This window comes from Gopherus evgoodei, chromosome 1, assembly GCF_007399415.2.
Source record: "Gopherus evgoodei ecotype Sinaloan lineage chromosome 1, rGopEvg1_v1.p, whole genome shotgun sequence".
NCBI lineage: Eukaryota > Metazoa > Chordata > Testudines > Testudinidae > Gopherus > Gopherus evgoodei.
In genome coordinates this window covers 54,387,643-54,410,569 of record NC_044322.1, presented here as the reverse complement: position 1 = coordinate 54,410,569, position 22,927 = coordinate 54,387,643, and the positions used below count along the sequence as shown (strand labels likewise).

Below are 22,927 nucleotides of genomic sequence, written 5' to 3'. Positions count from 1 at the left end.
CTACATTTCTATGATTCAATTAAGAAGAATTCTGTATAAAAATGTCTAGGAAGAGCTGTTGTGGGGATTAACTGATGTCGGTGAAGCATTTTGTAAATTTAAAGTGCTGAAGAACAGACACGTGTTATTTAGGCACACTGAGAGCTACTGATGAAATGCACTTCATAGGAAAGCTGTGGAAAAGGTGCAGCAGGAGCATACGGTTTGGACGGACGTCCCTTGGGGAGGTTTTATTAAAGGAGAGTCTATATTTTAGTAAAGACGAGAGGATAAAAGTTGATAAGATATAGGTAGGAACTGTAGTGAAACAGTCAAATGAAAGAGTCCATTCAATTATATCACATGAAGGCACACAACTAAATCGACAAAGTGCTTGTATAGAAATGCAAGAAGTCTAAGTACTATGATGGGTGAACTTGAGCACCTGGTTATTAAATGAGGATATTGATTAATAGACATCACATGAACTTGTTGGAATGATAATAATCAATGGCACACAGTATAAAATATACAGGAATGACAGTACGTTATGCTGGTTGGGAATGGCACTACATATAAAAGAAAGCATAAAGTCTAATATAGCAAAAATCTAAAATGAAGTAGACTGTTCCATAGAATCTCTATGGATAAAAATTCCATGCTTGAACAATAAGATTATAACAGTAGAAATACACTACTGATCATCTGACCAGGGTGGTGACAGTGATTGTGAAAAGCTCAAGGAGATCAGAGAGGCTACAACAACAGAACATACTGTAATAATGCAGGATTTCAACTAACCCCATATTAACTGGGTATACATCACCTCAGGATGGAGTGCAAAGATGACATTTATAGACATCATTAATGACAGCTTCTTGGAGCAGCTAGTCCTGGAACCCACAAGGGGAGAGGAAATTCATGATTTAGTCCTAAGTGGCACACAAGATCTGGTCCAAGAGGTGAATATAGCTGAACCAACAGTAATAGCAACTACAATGTAGTTAAATTTAAACATTCTTGGGAGAGAGGAGAGGGGGAGCATTTAATTTAAAAAAAGGGGAGCTACATAAAAATGAGGACACTTAAATGGAAATTAAAAGGAACAATCACAAGAGTGAAATGCCTGCAAGCTGCATGGAAACTTTTTAAGAACACCATCATAGAGGCTCAAACTATACATATATCCCAAATAAAAAACAAAACCAAAAACCAAGAGGACCAAAAACAGCCACCATGGCTAACCAACAATAAAATATGTGGTTAGAGACAAAGAGACATCTTAAAAACTGGAAGTCAAATCCAATTGAGAAAAAAGCATGAACTCTGGCAAGGTAAGTTTAAAAGTATAATTAGGCAGGTCAAAAGAGAATTTGAACAGGAACTAACAAAAATCAAAAACTATATATTTTAATAACATCAAGAACAAGAAGTCTGCGAAACAATCAGAGAGGCCACTGGATGATCAAGGTGCTAAAGTAGCACTCAAGGAAGACAAGGCCATTGTGAAGCCAAATAAATTCTCTGCATCGGTCTTTACTGCAAAGGATGTGAGGGAGATACCCACACCTGAAATGTTATTTTTAGGTGACAAATCTGAGGAACTGTCCCAGACTGAGGTGTCATTAGAGGAGGTTTTGAAACAAACTGATAAATTTCACAGTAATAAGCCACCAGGACCAGATGGTATTCACCCAAGAGTTCTGAAGGAATTCAAATATGAAACTGCATAACTACTAACTGTGGTATGTAAGCGATCCTTTAAATCAGCTACTGTACCAGATGACCAGAGAACAGCTGATATAAAATCAAGTTTTAAAAAAGACTCCAGAGGTGATCCTGGCAATTACAGGCCGGGAAGCCTAACTTCAGTATCAGACAAACTGGTTGAAACTATAGGAAAGAACAGAATTATCAGACACAGAGATAAACATGATTTCTTGGGGAAGAGTCCACATGGCTTTTGTAAAGGGAAATCATGCATCACCAATCTATTAGTCTTCTCTGGGGGGGGGGGTCAACAAGCATGTGGACAAGGGTGATCGAATGGATATAGTGTACTTGGACTTTCAGAAGGCCTTGGACAAGGTCCCTCACCAAAGGCAGCAGTCATGGGATAAAAGGGAAGGTCCTCTCATGGATAAGTAACTGGTTAAAAGATAGGAAACAAAGGGTAGGTATAAATGGTCAGTTTTCACAATGGAGACCAGTAAATAGCAGGGTCACCCAAAAATCTGTACTGGGACCAGTGCTGTGCAACGTATTAATAAAATAACTGGAAAAAGGTGTTAAAAAGTGAGGTGGCAAAATTTGCAGATGAGACAAAACTACTCAAGATTGCAGTCAGCTTTGGACTGAACTAAGAGTTACAAAGGGAATCTCGCAAAACTGGGTTGACTGGATAACAAAACGGCAGATGAAATTAAATGCAAAGTAATGTACAGTGGAAAGCATAATTCCAACTATGCATACAAAATGATGAGGTCTAAATTAGCTGCTACTGTTCAAGAAAGAGCAGTAATTCTCTCCTGCCAAAAAAAAATAAATAAATAAAAAGAACAATGTTAGGAACCATTAGAAAAGGGATAGATAAGACAACAGAAAATATCATAATGCCACTATATAAATTCATCATCCGCCCACATCTTGAGTACTGCATGTAACTCTGGTCACCGCATCTCAAAAGATTTTGGAAAAAAGGTGCAAAGAAGGGCAACAAAAATGATTAAGGGTCTGGAACAGCTTCCACACGAGGAGAGATTAAGACTGGGACTGTTTAGCTTAGAAAAGAGATGACTAAGGAGGGTATATGATAGTACCATGTAACACAAGAACCATAAGGAAGTACTACTTCACACAATACACAATTAACCTGTGGAACTAAACTGCTAGGGGATGTTGTGAAAACCAAAAAGTATAACTGGGTTCAAAAAGAATTAAATATGTTCACAGAGGATAGGCCCATCAGTGGCTGTTAGCCAAGATGGTCAGGGACACAACCCTATGCTCTGGGTGTCACTAAACCTTCAACTGCCAGAAGTGAGGACTGGATGATATGGGATGGGTCATTCAATAAAATTGCCCTGTTCTGTTCATGCCCTCTAGATCATCTGGCACCAGTCATTGTCAGAAGCCAGGATACTGAGCTAGACAGACCATTGCTCTGACCTTGTATGGCCATTCCTATATAGTCTTATAGAACTAGATATTATAAATTTGCAGACTTCTGTGACTTTCTATTTTCTCAGGTTACAAAAACACAGAAGACACTTTACAATACAAACAGATCAATATATCTTGTAGAGACTGGAAACTGGTTACTCAACCTTTGAGCCACATCTGGAAGTTATTTCTTATTGCAAAGAAGGCATCTGAATGGTAACTAGGAGGTGGAGACTTAAAATAACTTCTATAAAAGAGTAACCCATTCTGTGAATTTTGTTAAGTGATAAACCCTGTTAACAGCCTGGACAAGTACGCAATTAACTCTACCTTAGCAGATACTTCCTACTGTTCATGCTCAAGCTGTGACTGTTGAACCGTTATACTAAGGAATTTCTTGTGGACCATAAAATTCCACAGTAGTTTCTGACGTATCTTCCGTAACTGAAGTGTTCTCCATGTCAGCATTTCTCATTTCTATTCAGTCAGTTAAAAGCAGACAAGAATGTATTATATTATTAGGTTAGTGGAGAAAGCTTACCTCACCATTGTCTATTACAGCCATAGACGAGGTCTGGCCACAAGCAATACTGACCACCATTTTAGTCTGTAAACAATTTGAGACTTTGCGAGGAGTTGGCTGATTTGCTGTAGATCCAGATCCAACCTGACCACAGTTGTTATAGCCCCATGCATATACCTGCCCATGAAAAGAGAGATACATATCTGAATAGATTAGAGCTAAAATGTTTAGTTTTGCTACTAGATTCTTCTGAAGAAATAGGACTTGCCCAATCCTAACTAAATCCAAATCACTGACTTTTTCTTTTAATTTAAATATTATGAGCTAGATCTGGTACTGTATAAACATGACACTTTTTCCAATTACTTATTTCAAAACAGGAGCATCCAAATTTTGTCAAAAATAAGGGACATATTTCCAGTATAAAAGATAAAGGTGGCAGTAGGACATGTACAACTTTGTGGGCTGAATTTGAACACACTTCTTCCAATATAATTCAAGACAGTTAAGCATAATGGGGAATACAGTGAAGGATGTCATTTATTTTCCAGTTTTACAGAATTCCCCCCCTTCTCATTTTTCTTAGCAGTCTGTTGTTTCAGGTGGATAAGGGATTAAAAATTGTCCTTGGGGTTCCTTAATTCCCCCAACCTGCCATTGTGAATGGGGAAGTTTTGGTTCAACGTACAAGTTTCAGCAGCTACGATACTTGATACAAATTTCATGAAGGGAAGTACTAGTTTTGGTGGTAGTTTTGTACAAGAATTTGTTGCTATTGAAAATGTCTCAAATTAAGAAAGTAAGATGTCTGTGTTCATAAATTCCTAAAAGATCTTGAAATATATACTCCCTCAGGAGACTTTCCCCCCCCTCTTCTAAAGTTTCTAATATGTGTTATTTCGTATTTGGTTACCTAGTCCATCCCCAGAGGCAAATGTAGGAATATTTCCTACAGTTTGCTATCCAGTGTATTGTCCTGCTTTAAAATTTACCCTTATGGAAAAGATGTTACCAGACATGCTGCTGACTGCAACTGCAAGACCGAAGTTGCCTTTGCATAAATTCTACATATCCTTCTTGGTGCTAATTGAGCGCTTTACTTTAACATCTATTGATAGAAGACAAATGGAGAAAAACTGTGCAAAAGCACCAGCCACACACACTATAACATTACCACGGGAAAAAAAAAAAAAAGCAGGAGGTTTTGTCCATAACTATATTACATCCTTTGCTTTTATTAACTATTCTAATTAATCTAAAACTAAACACCTATTGAATATATGGAGGTGGGGGTGTATTTCAAGGTACAGTAGAACCTCAGAGTTACAAACACCTCAGGAATGGAGGTTGTTCGTAACTCTGAACAAAACATTATGGTGGTTCTTTCTAAAATTTACAACTGAACTTTGACTCAATACAGCTTTGAAACTTTACTATGCAGAAGAAAAATGCTGCCTTTAACCATCTTAATTTAATTGGATAGAAAATTGGCTAGACTGTCAGGCTCAACGGGTAGTGATCAATGGCTCGATGTCTAGTTGGCAGCCAGTATCGAGTGGAATGCCCAAACATCTTTATTAATGATCTGGATGATGAGATAGATTGCACCCTCAGCAAGTTGGCTGACAACACTAAGCTGGAGGAAGAAGTAGGTACGCTGGAGGGTAGGGATAGGGTCCAGAGTGACCTAGACAAATTGGAGGATTGGGCCAAAAGAAATCTGATGAGGTTCAACAAGGACAAGTGCAGAGTCCTGCATTTAGGATTGAAGAATCCCATGCACTGCTACAGGCTGGGGACCGATTGGCTAAGCAGCAGTTCTGCAAAAAGGACCTGGGGATTACAGTGGATGAGAAGTTGGATATGAATCAGCCTTCCTGGCAACAAGGGGCCAGCAGATTGAGGGAAGTGATTATTCCCCTCTATTTGGCACTGGTGAGGCCACATCTGGAGTATTGCATCCAGTTTTGAGCCCCCCACTACAGACAGGATGTGGACATATTGGAGAGAGTCCAACAGAGGGCAATGAAAATGATGAGGGGGCTGGGACACACGACTTACGAGGAGAGACTGAGGGAACTGGGCTTGTTTAGTCTGCAGAAGAGAAGAGTGAGGGGGGATTTGATAGCAGCCGTCAACTACGTGAAGGGAGGGTTCCAAAGAGGATAGAGCTCGGCTGTTCTCAGTGGTGGGAGATGACAGAACAAGGAGTAATGGTCTCAAGTTGCAGTGGGGAAGGTCTAGGTTGAATATTAGAAAACACTATTTCACTAGGAGGGTGGTGAAGCACCGGAATGGGTTACCTAGGGAGGTGGTGGAATCTCCATCCTTAGAGGTTTTTAAGGCCTAGCTTGACAAAGCCCTGGCAGGGATGATTTAGTTGGTGTTGGTCCTGCTATGAGCAGTGGGTTGGACTAGATGACCTCCTGAGGTCTCTTCCAACCCTAATCTTCTATGATTCTAAGGAAACAGTTTCCTTACCTTGTCAAATCTTTTAATTTAAACTTTCCTTTTATTTTTCTACTAGTTTATGTTTAAACACATTACTGTATTTGCTTTTTTTCTGGTCTTTGCTGCTGCCTGACTGCATACTTCCACTTCCAAATGAGAGGTGTGGCTGACCAGTCAGTTCACAACTCCGATGTTCGTAACTCTGAGATTCTACTGTATTAAAAGTATCCTTTGTATAACTAACATCCTCTATGTGTTAAGCTATAATGAAGATGTTTTCAAAAGACTATTTACCAGCTTTATTTTTCAGAATTATAATGGAGGCGTGAGCCTCTAAATTTAAAAGGTTCCTAGAGGTTAAATTGCGAGTAAATTTAAGCATATTTTCTCCCCTCCTAGCAAACCACCACAGGAATGTGAAATTTAAACCACTGTTTACTCATATAAGACAGCCACCTGTGACTACAGCTTCTGCTCTTTAAACCATGGAATGAACTAGCTGCCTCTATTCATCTGTTCAACTGTTCTCCCAGTTTGCCAGTTCTCCCAATTGGGCAAACAAACCATTGCCCAATTGCTGATGGTTTGTTTGCTCTTCACCTACCTTTATCTACTCTAGAGCTCATCATTTAATGCCACAAGAACAGTGTCATGTGACACTTCAAAAGACCTTCTGAAATTCCAGAGATTAAAGTCATTTAATTTTGCAGCCAATTCTTTCTGTAAATATTATTCCATAAGATGTTCCTTTATATAACCCGATTATGCAAATCATCTTGTAACAACAAAGCCTCAGTCAAACACTAAGAAAATGCAGCATAATATACGTCAAAATAAAATGTTTAAATTTCAGGAGGTTAGCACTGTATTTAAGTACAGTTTAAATATACATTATGTTCAAAATATGCATTACCGGTCTCATTCTTCGCACCTGTAGAACACCCTTCCTCCTATTTCTCATCTTATATTGTTTGGACCATATCACTGCTGACTAACTAGGTGCATTACACTTCCAAATTTCATACCCTATGCAAGGCAAAGAAATGAAAAATCTCAAGATCTTTCCTAAGCACAAGCTCCTCTCAAAAGCAGCACATTATCAGCAAAAAACTAGTTTCTGAATCTACTTTCCCTCCCCCTCATTACAGACACCGATGTGCTACTGTGTGTCATAATGGCAGCAGTATGATTTCGTATTAGAACAGGATATGGAGGTGCTCAGATACTATGGTTCTGGGGGCCAAGTGCATAGACAGAATTATGCCTATTTTTAATTCCTCCTCATAACTATTTTAAGCTGATTTTAGAATCAAACAATTCAGATGAAGCCTTAAAACAGCATTAGATCAGGCTGATTACTCAGTCTAAAAATTCCTTTTTGATTGAGCGTAAAAATGGTAAACATTGACTAGTCAGTAGTACATAAAGAAATTCGTGATTTACACTTTCCAAGTAACTAGACATGAACAAATCAAGCCTGACTCCACTCATTTCTGCAGGGATATATTTTCTACAACATATGTAGCATAAAGCAGAACTTTCATAAAAAATCAACTATGCCCAATCCCTCTCAATGTATGTGAAGGTGGATAGAGCACAATACTTCCACAATAATGAATAATGCAGCAATCAGATACAGTATTAAAGAGAACCAAAAATATTACCACAGACTGACCCATCCGTGTCAGTGCTAGGACAGCGCACACAGAGGGCAACCTTAAATTTGTATCTTTTGGAAAAGGTCTACCATTTCTGGCACAATTCCCTATTACACAGATAGGGAACACTAGTGGAAAAAAGGTCTTTCAAAATTACATTGCTTTTTAGATGCAGTGTTCTTTCCAGTTTCAGACTTATTGATAGGTGTCCAATGCACAAAAAATGCCTAAGAATACTCACTGGCCACAATTTTCAAATTGCTGTAGGGAAAGAATTAAAATTGGCCTGGAGAATGAACTACCCCTCTCACGCCTGGAGAGAGGGTGCCTTCAGTTTGAAGCACATTGGTAGGACAGCATGAGTAAGCTTACTTTGTACCTGTACTGTGAATAAAAAGGACTTCAGTCTCCAATGCTATCAAATCGGATTCCTTTCAGGAACTTCAGGTTTATCGAAAAAGTTAAATAAGAAAGTATAAGACTTACGTCTCCATCAGATGATAGGGCCATAGAATGATGAGAGCCACAAGCTACTTCAATCACCCTCTTAATTAGCAGGTTGGTACAGACTTGAACAGGAGTAATGCCCTGATTGGTTGTTCCATTCCCAAGCTGGCTGTATCCATTATGTCCCCAAGCATAAACTTCACCATCTACACAAAATATGCATGTTTATGATACCACCCCCACCAATGCCAAACTAATTGAGATGTTAATTGATTCAAACACTGTATTCTCTTCAGCTTCTATAAAAGCTAAAGTACAGACAGAGCTATAAGTCAAAGTGAGAGTAGAATAACTAGGTGACGAGACTAATGTAGCAATTGTTCTACAGTTTATTCTTTGTACAGTTTTAAGCCTTCCTTCTCAAGTCTAACTATTCATGATTATACCATAGCATGAGCTCTGGGTTATTTGAGAGACAAAGGGTGGCACATGAATATAATGGAGGATATTAACAAATGGTTTCACTAACCTTACTGCAGAATTAAAATGCTTCCTCCCTGCACCCAACTATAATTGGCAGTAAATATCAAAACTGATGTCAGCTGTCTGATCAGACAATACAGACAAAAGCTATTTTCCCCAAACCAAACCAGCTTCCTATATGAATTCACTATTCTATAAGGGAGGCCATATAGGAAGCAACTTTGAGTTGACATTTCCTGTACTCCATTTCCTGAACTCCATTATATTCATATCCCTTCCTTGGACTCAGCATTCTTCACCCTTGAGAATTTCTCAAGCAATCTCTCTGCTCTTCTCTGACTTTCTGTCTTCCCCAGACTTCCTTTAAACAGATTTTATCTTGCCTCTTGTCAATTCAAGGCAAAGAAAGCTTTGTCCAGTGAGTCTATATTAACTAATTTTGATGTTAATTATTTTTTAATATCCCCTTCCCAGAAAAAAAACTGAGCAAGGTGTTTCAATGTGCTCATAATCCAACGTTAAATAAAGGAACCAGGCAAACAATTTAGAGGCAAGAGTGAGTAGTCTATCGTTTTATTCATAATTTTTCAGATGCTTGAAGCCACATGCTACAACCACATAAGAACAGACTGACAAATTTAACTCAAAACAACTATTTAAAAACAAAGAAAAGTCTAATGTTAGGGTCTGAAGCCATCAAGTTCAGACCCTTTTAATCAGCACTGCCTCGCTAGTCAGCCAATGAACTGTACAACTTCATGTTGGAACCTGGTTTCCAACTTTATGTTCAAAAGTAAAATGCATTCATTCCCTTGCCACTGTTTACTACCCACCCAATGTTGAGAAATAACCTGTGTTCTTCCCTTTGTAAAAGTAGGTTGGTTAGAAGGCCACTAAACTAGAACATACTATTTGATTCTGATGGCCACCAGGTTTGGAAAATGTTATCTGATCATTAAATTCTGATTGTTAGTAATTCACATAGCTCCTCCATCCCAGAGGGAAGACTAAGCATGTTACCATCATGGTATGCTTTGGGCCAGCTCCTCAGCTAAAGTGACTGCAGAGAAGCTATGACCTATGTAAGCTGAGAGATCTGGCCTTTGAACTTTGTTGGCCCAGGATCAGAATTCCCAGAAGAGCAACACAAACCCAGCACATTGGCCAAGTAGCAATCTACCAACATATCTCCACTTCCATTCTTGGTTAACCCTGGTAGCATATTAACTGATTACTTCATATATTAAATATTTTCTACCTTCAGTGCTAAGTATAACATGTGGTCCACTTCCATAACTGAGATTGTTAATCTTCTTCCCACATAAGGCTTCTAATTTCTTTGGTACTATTGTGCTTTGATTATCTCCAGTCCCCAAACAATTACTACAGTTTAGTCCAAACACAAACACCTGGGGGGGAAAAAAAAGAACAATTTGCATTTTAAACTATTTAGATTCATATTTATGGAGAGGGAGATAGACAGAAATATAGATATACAGGGTGAAAACTGGCCCTAGTGAAGTGAATGGGAGTTTTGCCATCAACTTCAATGGGGCAAAGATTTCATCCATGGAACTTTATTGTTGGTTCAAAGGTTTCTACAACTAGTTCTAGATTCAAAATTTAGATTTTTGTTTTACACACACCAGAAGGAAGGTTTACAAACCCTAACGGAGATATTTCTACTGAAATCATAGGTCTTTAAAGGTTTACAGAAGTGTTTTTATTGTGTTTTGCACACTTTAAAGGCAGGCATCCAAATATCTCCTCCTTTTGGGCGCAGAGGCTTATTTAGGGCAATGCACTACTTCTCTTTCCATAAAAAAAGCTGTGACAATTATATTTTGATTCAGAAAAAAGTTACTTAAATGTAAAAAGCTCTCTCTAAAGGGGGCATTTCCTGGACTGGAGATTCATTTTTATTACAGCTGCTATCCTTTATATCACTATCGGGTATAAGAAGTTCAACATTTGTCATAATAATTGTCCGGTTATATTTATGTGCTAGTGTAAGAGCCAAGAAGTGAAACTGACCAGTCTAGTTCAGTTGTTCAAGTGAAATAAAATGTAAAGAGATTCAGTTTATGTAGCAAATTTTTATTTTTTCATCTTTACTAATCTATGACATTAATAGTAATGAAAATAATTTTTGTTAAGAGTGTTTTATTGTGAATCCTTTTACTCTCTTCCCAGGTATGTCCCAATGCAAGATTTCAAATATTTGCAATTCATTTCCACCACGTTCATTCACAGACTGGGACACAGTTTCATGCAGTGTCTTTTGTAGGCTGCTTATTTACAGGCATTCAAAAGGGTTAGAATTACATCCCAAAACAGATCAGGTATTTTCATTTCCTTATACACTCACCTCATCATTATGGGTTACGTATATAGCTTCATTGGCCGATGTGCCAAATACACATGCTTTTCGAATAGATGCTATTTCTTGAGGTGAAAGCAAGGTAAATATTGGCCACTTTCCTACATCCACCATGACTATGTTGGGTTTCATATAATTCCTATAAGTAAGTTGACATTTCTGCAGTAATAAGAAAAAAAAACACTGTTAAAAAGGCTTATTTTTTGTCTTCATCAAAAGGCACAAGATATTCTTCTTTAGAAAAGAAAAAGGCACATAAAACTTAATTACAGGGACATTAGTTTCTCTGATGAATAAATATTCTATTCCTATACAAGATGTGTAATCATACACCATACCAAGGAACAACAAAAATAGCTAGCCCTAGACAGGATATTAGAGAAATGTCATTAAAAACAAGTACCTGCTGGGCTACTTTGAACTAATAACTACTGAAAAAAAACAGATAAAGACACTGTTCTACTTGAAAAAAATCCATTTGTTGATAAATATGCAACCTAGCAAATGTTGCCTTTCAGTGACAGCAGATTTTTGAGCTATATTTTGGATCTTATTTTCTTTTGTATTATATTCAATTCTCTTGTAAATGTGAAACAGTATTCCAAGCCTATATTCCATTTAAATAAAGACAAGCAGACCTTAAAGCAGAGGTGGGGAAACTAGGGCCCGTGGGACCGTCCTGCCTGGCCCTTGAGCTCTGGGCCAAGGAGGCTAGCCCTCGGCCCCCTCCCTGCTGTCCCCTGACCCCCGCAGCCTCAGCTCGCTTGCCGCCAGCACTCTGGGTGGCGGAGCTGCGAGCTCCTGCTGAGCAGTGCGGTGGTGTAGCTGGCTCCAGCAGGGTGGCATGGCAGCCAGTCCTGCTGCTCTGAGAGGCATGGAAAAAGGGGTGGGGGGGTTGGATAAGGGGCAGGAGGTCCCAGGGGACCATCAGGGGACAGGGAGTGGTTGGATGGGGTAGAGGTTCGGGGGGAGAACATGGGGGGTTGGATGGGGGTGGAGTCTTAGGGGAAAGTTAGGGGAAAGGGATCCTGGGGGCAAATGTCAGTGGACAAGAAGCAGGGGGGTTTGGATGGGTTGGGTGTTCTGAGGGGGATAGTCAGGGGGTGGGGGCCAGGCTGTTTCGGGAGGCACAACCTTCTCTGTACAGCAGGCCATACAGTTTCGGAACGTCGATGAGGCCCTCAGGCCAGAAAGTCTGCTCACCCCTGTCTTAAAGTAAAATATTGTCTCCTACAACTAGTGTGCAATCCCAGTTTAAATTTTGGACAGTGTGAAATCCCAATATATGTAAGTAGCACATGACGCCAGCTTGTTAGGGTTTTTTGTCAAAGTATTGGGGATGTGGTGGGGGCAGGGGCTGATTTAAAACTTTCCTTGTGGACAAAAATAACTATTTTTGAGCATGAGGGAATTACAGCACATAACCATGATCTGTTTGCTTCAGACTACTTAATGAAAACTATTGGCAAACTCAGTGCTGAGCAACTAGTCATTATTGGTTAATTGGGAAACACTTTGGATTGCGTTAGAACATTGGAAGATGAACAAAAGATAAAAGTATCATCAAATCTGCCAGAGAAACAATATCACTGTGTATAATTTACAAATTTCTGCCACCCTCATCACCTCTGTTTGCGCATGGAAACTGAATGGATTCAAGGAGGAGATAAAAAGACTCAAAAAAAAGAGCAAGAATGTAAGATTTTTTTAGGCCTGACACAAAAGAAATGTCATGTTATCACTGATGCTCCAAAGATATTCTGCTGTTAGTACTTGTCCACATTTATGTGATAGGCTGGTACTTCATGGGCATGGATCTGTGCTCGCACCAGAACATTCCATAAGACGACACCACTATGGTATGGATTGGTCATGTATGACCCAGGAACCTCTTAGTGCCAACTAGAAAGGGGTACAGAGGGGTGTCTAGATGTTACAGGGACCTCCTGGGTCCAGAATATACATTCTAAACATGTATGGATGTTGTTAAGGAGTTACATACGCGCGCGCGTGTGTTTGTGTATATTATATACACACACACAAAATTATGTTAAGGTCTGTATTTAGGAACTTATCACCAGCAAAGATGAAATACAGGTTCCGTCAGAAGAGAACTTGTTATCTAGCAGTCTGAACTATATAGTGCTTAATTTACATGTAAACAAAGGGCCTCTTTTCACCAGTCTAAACTGAATGCTAATGAAGGATTGTGAAAAATTCAAAAGACAAAGGTAACAGTAGGAAGCAAGCAGCGGGAGAGTGGGGGAGACAATCCTATTCTGACCCACACACAAAAGGGCTGCTCTAGTAATTTGGGGAACAAAGAAGACACTCTAGCATCCTTCACTACGGAAGCAAATGGACAAGGAGTTTGCTTCATGAAAGAGGGATGTCAACCACACTCGGTTGAAAACACTGGAAAGAACCTTGGATGAGACCAGCTTCTTTACACAAGATGTTAACCTGTTAGTTATGTTTAGTCTCAAGAAAGCGTTTTATGATTTTGTTTTATATGTAATCATTTGTTTCCAATATTCTTATTCACTTGAACATCAGTTCTTTAACAATAGACACAGATGTATTTATAGCGAAAGAGACTAAGTGTTTAGGAAGGTATAAGTTGGTGTTTACTGTTCCTTTGGGAACAGTAGGCCTGGCAATTTTGAGTGCTCAGTGGATAAGGAGCTGGGCACTACAGGGAATGCTCAGAAGACTCAGAGATTGATGTATGCCTATAACTACCCTGTACAGAGACAGCAAGGCCTGAAGGGGTCTGGAAGGCAGTGGTTGCACTGCCAGAGGCTGGTGATTTCAAGGAGCTGACCTACAGAAGACAGAGACAACACTTCCTCCCACTATGGGCAGATGGTGGGGAGATGCCTCACGACCCTGGGTATAGTCACATTGAAATAATATTGTTAACGTAATATCTATTATCTCTAAAAGACTATGTTAAAATATAGTTAAAGTTGCAAAGTCAAGCACTCAGTTAAGTGCAACCTATATCCTGTCCCACTCAGCTCCTATCCAACCCCCTTCAGCTCCTTCCTTTCTCCCTCTCTCACTTTCTGGCTCCTGCAACCTCCCACCCTACAACCTCATCTTCTTCCACCCCTCCTATTTCTCATCCCTCTGAATTCTAGACAGGCTTCTCCCCCTCCCCTCCATGCTTCCTGGGCACCAGAAGTAGAAGCAATGAGAGCAGGGAAGAGAATCCCCCTACTCCCCATTCCCGATACCACAGTGTTTCAGGACACCAAGAGGTAGGGTGACCAGACAAGTGTGAAAAATCAGGACGTGGTGTAATAGGAGCCTATATGAGAAAAAGACCCAAAAATCAGGACTGTCCCTATAAAATTGGGACATCTGGTCACCATACCCAGAGGAGCAATTGCATGAGAAGTCCTGCTCGGTCCCTGCAGCCCTTAGCAGGAGCATGCTTAGTGCATAAAGAATCTTCAGAAAACTTAGCTTTCAAACTCTTACAAGTCTGAGTTTTTTCAAAAATGTATAACTTGGCCAAGTTTCGACCATTTTCCACATAGAATAAATGAAGGTTAGCTGCTTGTAACCATAGTTCTTGGTGACTGACTCTGCATATTCAAACTCTTGGAATGCTCACATACCCTTCTCCCCACTTCCCTAAACATTCTAGCCCATTCTGATGGCATGGCCATCAAAGGGGCTTGGTGACACAAGCAGCCTCAGTTTCTTCCACCCCTATTACAGAATCCTATTACAGAATCCTTAATTGGGACTCCACAGAAGAGGGGAAGGTAGGCAGGGAGTGAAAATATGTAGAGTCCATTTCGAAGAACTACAGTTACAAGGAACCTCCATTTCCTTCAAGAGTCCTCTGAATATTCCCACTCTTGGGATAGTTTGGCAAGGAGTACGTTAAAGGTGGATGTAGGAACACCGAGTCCTAATTAAACAACAACAACAACAACTGAAGTATCACTTTGCCAAACTGTGCATCAGATTTGGTTGCCAAATCTAAAAAGGCAGACTGTTTAGAGAAAGTGTTACTTGAACTCCATATTTACATATTTCAATAATGGGAACATGCTACAGATGCAGCAATTGCACTGGTAGAATGAACTCTAAGAACTGCAGGAGGAGAGAGTGAAGAACTTTTATAACTCTCCTCTATATACACTATTGGATCCACTGACGCGGAATGGGAAGAGACAGCTTGACCCTTGACCAGCATATGATACAACGTAGCAGAGGACCTAAAGTCTTTAGTTCTGTTCCCATCAGAAAGCATTCTCTGTGTATAAAGAACGTAATTTAGATTTGCCCTTACATGATCATGGTCTGGGAAAGAATGCTGGTAAATTTATACACGGATTTACATCAAAGTCTTAAATTACTCCAGACACCTTCCTGAAGTGAGGTATCTGATATCTATTTAGAAGTATCTGATTCAAGAGGCTGGACCGACAACGTTTCCTGTAACAGAAGAGCCTGAAGTCTTGTCTAGCTATGTGGGCCTGAGGAGGGCCCAAATAGCACAATACGAACAAGAATGCCTCTCTCCTAGGCATTTCAGCACTGAACATGCACATCGGATGGCACAGACAGCCAGGCATGACAAACACCCTTTAAAACAGTGTTTCTTGATCTTTAAATCTGCCATGGTATTGTTTAATTAACTTACTTTAAACTGAAAGTTAATCTAAACCTATTTCTAAAGCTAGCATCAGGATTGGCAGTTGTAAGTAGTATACCATAAGTAGCACATTCCAATGGGGAGAAATTTAGTACATTACACCTGGGTAGGAGGTTCTGAGGAGGGAAGGGGGTCCTGGGAGAAGGTGGTCAGGGGACAAGGAGTGGGGTGGGGGGTTTGGATGGGTCATGGGGGGACAGTCGGGGGCAGGAAGTGGGAGGGGGGCAGGCTGTTGACTTCCCTACCCAGGTGTAGTGTACTAAATTTCTCCCCGTAGAAATGTGCTACTTATGGTGTACTACTTACGACTGCCAGTCCTGGTGCTCCACAAGTAGCACATTCCTATGGAGAGATGTTTAATATACTACACCAGCGGACAGAACCCCAGACTAGTGGCAGGTCCTGGCCGCCGGCCCCACTCAGCCAGCTGCCAGACTGGGGTTCCATTCACCCAGGCCAGCAGCAAGCTGAGCAGGGGCAGCAGCTGGGACCCCAGTCAGCGTGCCAGTAAAAAAAAAAAAAAAAAAAAAAAATCAGCTCGCATGCCACCTTTGGCACACATGCCACAGGCTGCCGACCCGTGTTAGAACATTCAGGGCAGGGGAGGGGTTTGTGAACAATTCTAAAACTGCACTGTCCAAGCTGCATGGGTCAGAGCATGTCAAGAGTGTACAGGACACTTGAAAAAAAAGGCACCTCCCATGACACCAGACAATCTCACTGCCAAATTTTATGTCTCTGCTCCAACACAAAGAAGTGCTAGAGCTTCTCAGGGAAATGGTGGTAAGCATTTTTTGCAATAGCACGGACAGATACCTTGTTTGCTCAATTCATACTTAGAAATGAATTAACTGCTCTAGCTGAAATTTTTCAAAATTTCAATGAACAGTTAAAGTTTGCAAGAGTTACAAGCAACTGAAATCAAGTTCTTATAATGTCAAGTATCAGGCAACCTTAACTATAGCTGCTGCTACAAACTCAGCCTACAATAAAACATGAGATTACGTTTCAAAAATCACACTAAATCAGACTGCGCAGTTGCATTCTGTTAAATGCAGTATTGTTGATAGCTGAGAGCTACACAATTGTGAAACTTCTGTGACGCACTATAATCAACTAGAGCTCTGATCCAGGAAGTCACTCTGAGTGAGCAGACGCAGTATCTGTACGGTACCTCAGTGAAGTCAATGGAAGACTATATGGAAAGAAGGTCTGCCTGTGCAGAGTAAACACATCAACTACCGACTCCAATTCAGGAACACTATTCCTAAGCAGGAGCCAGAGTGACAGAAATTGATGGTACTCAGAATTAAATTTATGTGGTTGTAAAATGGGGAATACACTTGCCTCTGCCACGTAGAAAATGATGAGTTAAATGTTCAAAACACTAAACAATGAAGTGCTATATAAAAGAGCTAAAAATTACTTGCACGTGAGATTAACACTATAAGCCAAGTCACGAAAATTATTTGGACTGGCTGCTTATGATATTAGCACATGGTCAAGTACCAAAATACAAATCTGAAGAGTTTATTCTGGATATTGCAAAATCTCACACGTGGATGTTTTTCTTGAAGCCCCACATTCTTGAGTCAAGCTATTATATGAGAATTTCAGCTTTTTAAGATGAAAGTTTCTAGCCCGCACAGTGGTGCAGAAAAGCCTGAAAATGAGACCAAAGACTGAATGCTTTAAAAATCAAAAGAATCCCTTTTTTTAATGTCATGATTGGTTGGGGCCAGACACGGTATGTGAATGCTCAGAGTCAACTATACTATTGTGCCTCATTCTGTGTTTACAGTTATCTTAGGCAAAGTCTTCTTATCTAGCTAGTTTACCACAAAACCTCAAAAAATTCCCAAGATTTGGAAAGGAAAGATTACATTAATTTAGTGTAAGAGAAAAGGCCCACATCCAAGAGCCTGCTTTGTCCACAGAGGACCTTTTGTAGGCTCAAAATGGAAGAATGAATGAAAAGGAGATGCATAAGTAGTTAGGAATGCAAGTGTCATCTACCACCCTGACCAGACAGTTTATAGAACTTTTAAAAACATAAGATCTACTCTGTCACTGAAGGACTCTGTGACCTTGGGCTTGTCACTTCAAATCTGCGAGACTTTGCTTCCCCTTTGTCTACTTCGCTTGAGCGACAGTCCTCACCTCAAAGAATTTATGCTATGTTACTATAGTCTTTAGCACAATGTGGCACCAATTTTAGTTCAGACCGATAGATGTTACTGTAATACAAATAATGAAGACTTTCATAGAAGTGTATGAATATTGGTAGGATTATTCTCCATTAGTCTGCAGTGAAAATATTTCACACATTTCCCCCCCCACATACTGTTAACTTAGATTGTTAAAACTGAGGCAGCTACTGTGGCTTACATTTCTTTTCATTTCTATCTCCAATAAAAGCACACGAGCTTGCAAACAGGGGCTGCTAACAGGGAGTTTTGCAAGGGAGTTCTCCAGGTGAAGGAGGAGCAAATACAGCATCGGTGAGGTAAGTGACTGTCTGTAGTGTGTGTGTGTTTGTGTTTGGGGGTTACTTGCTGCGTGCTGAGCTTGTGTTTCTCAGTCTGTTTGGTTAGTTAGTTGCTTGAAGGACCGTGTGCTGTGGCTGGCAGTTGGAGGCTGTGAGCTTCAAAGGAAGGTTTGAAAGCTCGAAGCTTCTGGGAATTGGCTGAGCCTTAATCAGTGGGCGGGGCATTAACTCAGGCCAGGGCTTCATAATGCCACGCACAAGCGACCAGGGAGCTTCCAAACAGGGGCTGCTCACAGGGAGTTTTGCAAGGGGGTTTGGAAAGGAAGTGGGGAGGGGGGGGGCCTTGTCAGTCCTACCTGTTCCCTTGTAGTCCCTTTAAAACCTGTAATCCAAACCATATTCCAAAACCCCTTTCTTTAAGCCACTCTTTCATTAACTAGGAGACAATGCGGGAAGAAGCCCAGCAGCAGAGTGGGGGCTATCCAGTTTATTGCGCTGAGCGTAGCATGTATGATTACCTGCCTTGTGGCCGGGTGGCGTATGTGTGCAGTCGGTGCAAGGAGCTCCTGGCCCTCACAGACCACATACGGACTTTGGGGGCCAGGGTGGCAGAACTGGAGGAGCTAAGAGAGGCAGAGAGGTAGGTTGATGAGGCTTTCCGGGACACTGTAGAATTGTCCCACCTCCGCTCAGACAGCCTCTGTGCTGTTGAGGAGGAAGAAAGGCCCAGGGAAGCAGAGCAGTCAATGGGAGCAGAGGGAAACCTTCCCACAGTTGGGACCCTCCTTCCAGATGGTGCTGGGGTTGCCTCTCGCACTGAGGTTACCTCTCCGGGGGAGGGAACTCCAGTTGCTAGGAAAAGGCACGTGTTAGTAATGGGAGATTCGATCATTAGAAACGTAGATAGCTGGGTTTGTGATGACCGGAAGAACCGTATGGTGACTTGTCTGCCTGGTGCAAAGGTTGCGGATCTCTCAAGGCATCTAGACAGACTTATGTGTAGTGCTGAGGAGGAGCCGATGATCGTGGTACATGTAGGTACCAATGACATAGGGAAGGGTAGGAGAGATGTCCTGGAAGCCAAATTTAGGCTGCTAGAGAAGAGACTAAAATCCAGGACCTTTATGGTTGCATTCTCAGAAATGCTCCCAGTTCCACTCTCAGGGCCAGGTAGGCAGGCAGAGCTTCAGAGTCTCAATGCGTGGATGAGACGATGGTGTAGAGAGGAAGGAACTGGGGAAACTTTTGGGATGGGGGAGCCTATACAGGAGAGATTGGTTTAGGTGGAGCCTAAGTGGAACCAGACTGCTGGCACTAAACATTAAAAAGGTTGTAGAGCAGTTTTTAAACTAGGAGATGGGGAAAAGCCGACTGCTGCCGAGGAGCATGTGGATCAGACACAGACTTCTCTTAGGGGAGAGTCTGATGATAGGGAATCTCCAGGTTATAGTCAGGAACAGAGGACGGAAGAGGATAATATAAGGGCCAGATCAGATGATAAACAGTCACATAAAAAAGAATCTGGCACATCAGATAAGGGCAGACAAATAAACAGGGACAAGTTTTTAAAATGCTTGTACACAAATGCTAGAAGTCTAAATAATAAGATGGGTGAACTAGAGTGCCTTGTGATAAAGGAGGATATTGATATAATAGGCATCACAGAAACCTGGTGGACTGAGGACAATCAATGGAACACAATCATTCTGAGATACAAAATATATTGGAAGGACAGAACAGGTCATGCAGGGGGAGGAGTGGCATAATATGTGAAAGAAAATGTAGATTCAAATGAAGTAAAAACTTAAGCGAATCCACATGTTTCATAGAATGGCTATGGATAGAAATTTCATGCTCTAATAAAAATATAACATTAGGGGTCTATTATCAACCACCTGACCAGTAATAGTGATGATGAAATGCTAAGGAAAATTAGAGAGGCTATCAAAATTAAGAAGCCAATAATAGTGGGGGATTTCGATTATTCCCATATTGACTAGGAACATTTCACTTCAGGACGAAATGCGGAGATAAAATTTCTCGATACTTTAAATGACTGCTTCATGGAGCAGCTGGTACAGGAACCCACAAGGGGAGAAACAACTCTAGATTTAATCCTGAGTGGAGCACAGGAGCTGGTCCAAGAGGTAACTATAGCAGAACCGCTTGGAAATAGTGACCATAATACAATAGCATTCAACATCCCTGTGGGGGGAAGAACACTTCAACAGCCCAACATTGTGGCATTTAATTTCAAAAGAGGGAACTATACAAAAATGAGGGGGTTAGTTAAACGAAAGTTAAAAGGTTCAGTGACTAAAGTGAAATCCCTGCAAGTTGCATGGGCCCTTTTTAAAGACACCATAATAGAGGCCCAACTTCAATGTATACCCCAAATTAAGAAACACAATAAAAGAATTAAAAAAGAGCCACCGTGGCTTAACAACCATGTAAAAGAAGCAGTGAGAGATAAAAAGACTTCCTTTAAAAAGTGGAAGTCAAATCCTAGTGAGGCAAATAGAAAGGAGCACAAACACTGCCAGCTTAAGTGCAAGAGTGTAATAAGAAAAGCCAAAGAGGAGTTTGAAGAACGGCTAGCCAAAAACTCCAGAGGTAATAAAATGTTTTTTTAAGTACATCAGAAGCAGGAAGCCTGCTAAACAACCAGTAGGGCCCCTTGACGATCGAAACACAAAAGGAGCGCTTAAAGACAATAAAGTCATTGCGGAGAAACTAAATGGATTCTCTGCTTCAGTCTTCACGGCTGAGGATGTTAGGGAGATTCCCAAACCGGAGCCGGCTTTTTTAGGTGACAAATCTGAGGAACTGTCACAGATTGAAGTGTCACTAGAGGAAGTTTTGGAATTAATTGATAAACTCAACATTAACAAGTCACTGGGACCAGAGGGCATTCACCCAAGAGTTCTGAAAGAACTCAAATGTGAAGTTGCGGAACTATTAACTAAGGTTTGTAGCCTGTCCTTTAAATCGGCTTCGGTACCCAATGACTGGAAGTTAGCTAATGTAACGCCAATATTTAAAAAGGGCTCTAGAGGTGATCCTGGCAATTACAGACCGGTAAGTCTAACGTCAGTACCGGGCAAATTAGTCGAAACAATAGTTAAGAACAAAATTGTCAGACACATAGAAAAACAAACTTTTGAGCAACAGTCAACATGGTTTCTGTAAAGGGAAATCATGTCTTACTAATCTATTAGAGTTCTTTGAAGGGGTCAACAAACATGTGGACAAGGGGGATCCAGTGGACATAGTGTACTTAGATTTCCAGAAAGCCTTTGACAAGGTCACTCACCAAAGGCTCTTATGTAAATTAAGCTGTCAAGGGATAGAAGGGAAGGTCCTTTCATGGATTGAGAACTGATTAAAAGACAGGGAACAAAAGGTAGGAATTAATGGTAAATTCTCAGAATGGAGAAGGGTAACTATGGTGTTCCCCAGGGCTCAGTCCTAGGACCAATCCTATTCATAAATGATCTAGAGAAAGGGGTAAATAGTGAGGTGACAAAGTTTGCAGATGATATTAAACTACTCAAGATAGTTAAGACCAAAGCAGATTGTGAAGAACTTCAAAAAGATCTCACAAAACTAAGTGATTGGACAACAAAATGGCAAATGAAATTTAATGTAGATAAATGTAAAGTAATGCGCATTGGAAAAAATAACCAACTATACATACAATATGATGGGGGCTAATTTAGCTACAACGAGTCAGGAAAAAGATCTTGGCGTCATCGTGGATAGTTCTCTGAAGATGTCCAAGCAGTGCACAGACGTGGTCAAAAAAGCGAACAGGATGTTAGGAATCGTTAAAAAGGGGATAGAGAATAAGACAGAGAAAATCTTATTGTCCTTATATAAATCCATGGTACGCCCACATCTCGAATACTGTGTACAGATGTGATCTCCTCACCTCAAAAAAGATATTCTAGCACTAGAAAGGGTTCAGAAAAGGGCAACTAAAATGATTAAGGGTTTGGAGAGGGTCCCATACGAGGAAAGATTAAAGAGGCTAGGCCTCTTCAGCTTGGAAAAGAGGAAACTAAGGGGGGGGATATGATAGAGGTTTATAAAATCATGAGTGATGTGGAGAAAGTGGATAAGGAAAAGTTATTTACTTATTCCCATAATACAAGAACTAGGGGTCAGCAAATGAAATTAATAGGCAGCAGGTTTAAAACAAATAAAATGAAGTTGTTCTTCACACAGCACACAGTCAACTTGTAGAACTCCTTACCTGAGGAGGTTGTGAAGGCTGGGACTATAACAATGTTTAAAAGGGAACTGGATAAATTCATGGTGGCTAAGTCCATAAATGGCTATGAGCCAGGAAGGGTAAAGAATGGTGTCCCTAGCCTCTGTTCATCAGAGGATGGAGATGGATGGCAGGAGAGAGATCACTTGATCATTGTCTGTTAGCTTCAATCCCTCTGGGGCACCTGGCAATGGCCACTGTCGGTAGACAGATACTGGGCTAGATGGACCTTTGGTCTGACCCAGTACGGCCGTTCTTATGTTCTTAGCAATATAATTAAAGAGTATTAACTCCAAAAGATTAGAAAGTCTACAATGGGTGAGGAAGCAAAGAATCACCAAACACAGGAACTCTAGTGAACCAAAGGCTACATTTATACCAGAATTTTACGAACAAGTTTTGCATTGA

At 40.7% G+C, this 22,927-nt stretch overlaps 1 protein-coding gene across 8 annotated transcripts in view; it reads right to left on the bottom strand.

Moving 5' to 3' along the window:
* RCBTB1 (RCC1 and BTB domain containing protein 1) overlaps positions 1-22,927 on the bottom strand; it is a 53,750-nt gene that overhangs the window by 18,621 nt on the left and 12,202 nt on the right. For 4 of the 8 annotated variants that reach the window (XM_030564742.1, XM_030564753.1, XM_030564731.1 and 1 more), the window contains exons 2-5: positions 11,072-11,242; positions 9,962-10,112; positions 8,260-8,426; positions 3,683-3,841 (exon numbers count right to left, since the gene is read on the bottom strand). The exons of 1 other annotated variant lie outside the window; for it this stretch is intronic. In XM_030564742.1, the coding sequence (XP_030420602.1) occupies positions 3,683-3,841; positions 8,260-8,426; positions 9,962-10,112; positions 11,072-11,215 (621 nt within the window). In that variant the 5' untranslated portion in view covers positions 11,216-11,242. Of the gene's footprint in view, positions 1-3,682; positions 3,842-8,259; positions 8,427-9,961; positions 10,113-11,071; positions 11,243-22,927 lie in introns of those variants that run through there. 3 more of the 8 variants (XM_030564773.1, XM_030564762.1, XM_030564783.1) reach the window with 3 other exon arrangements.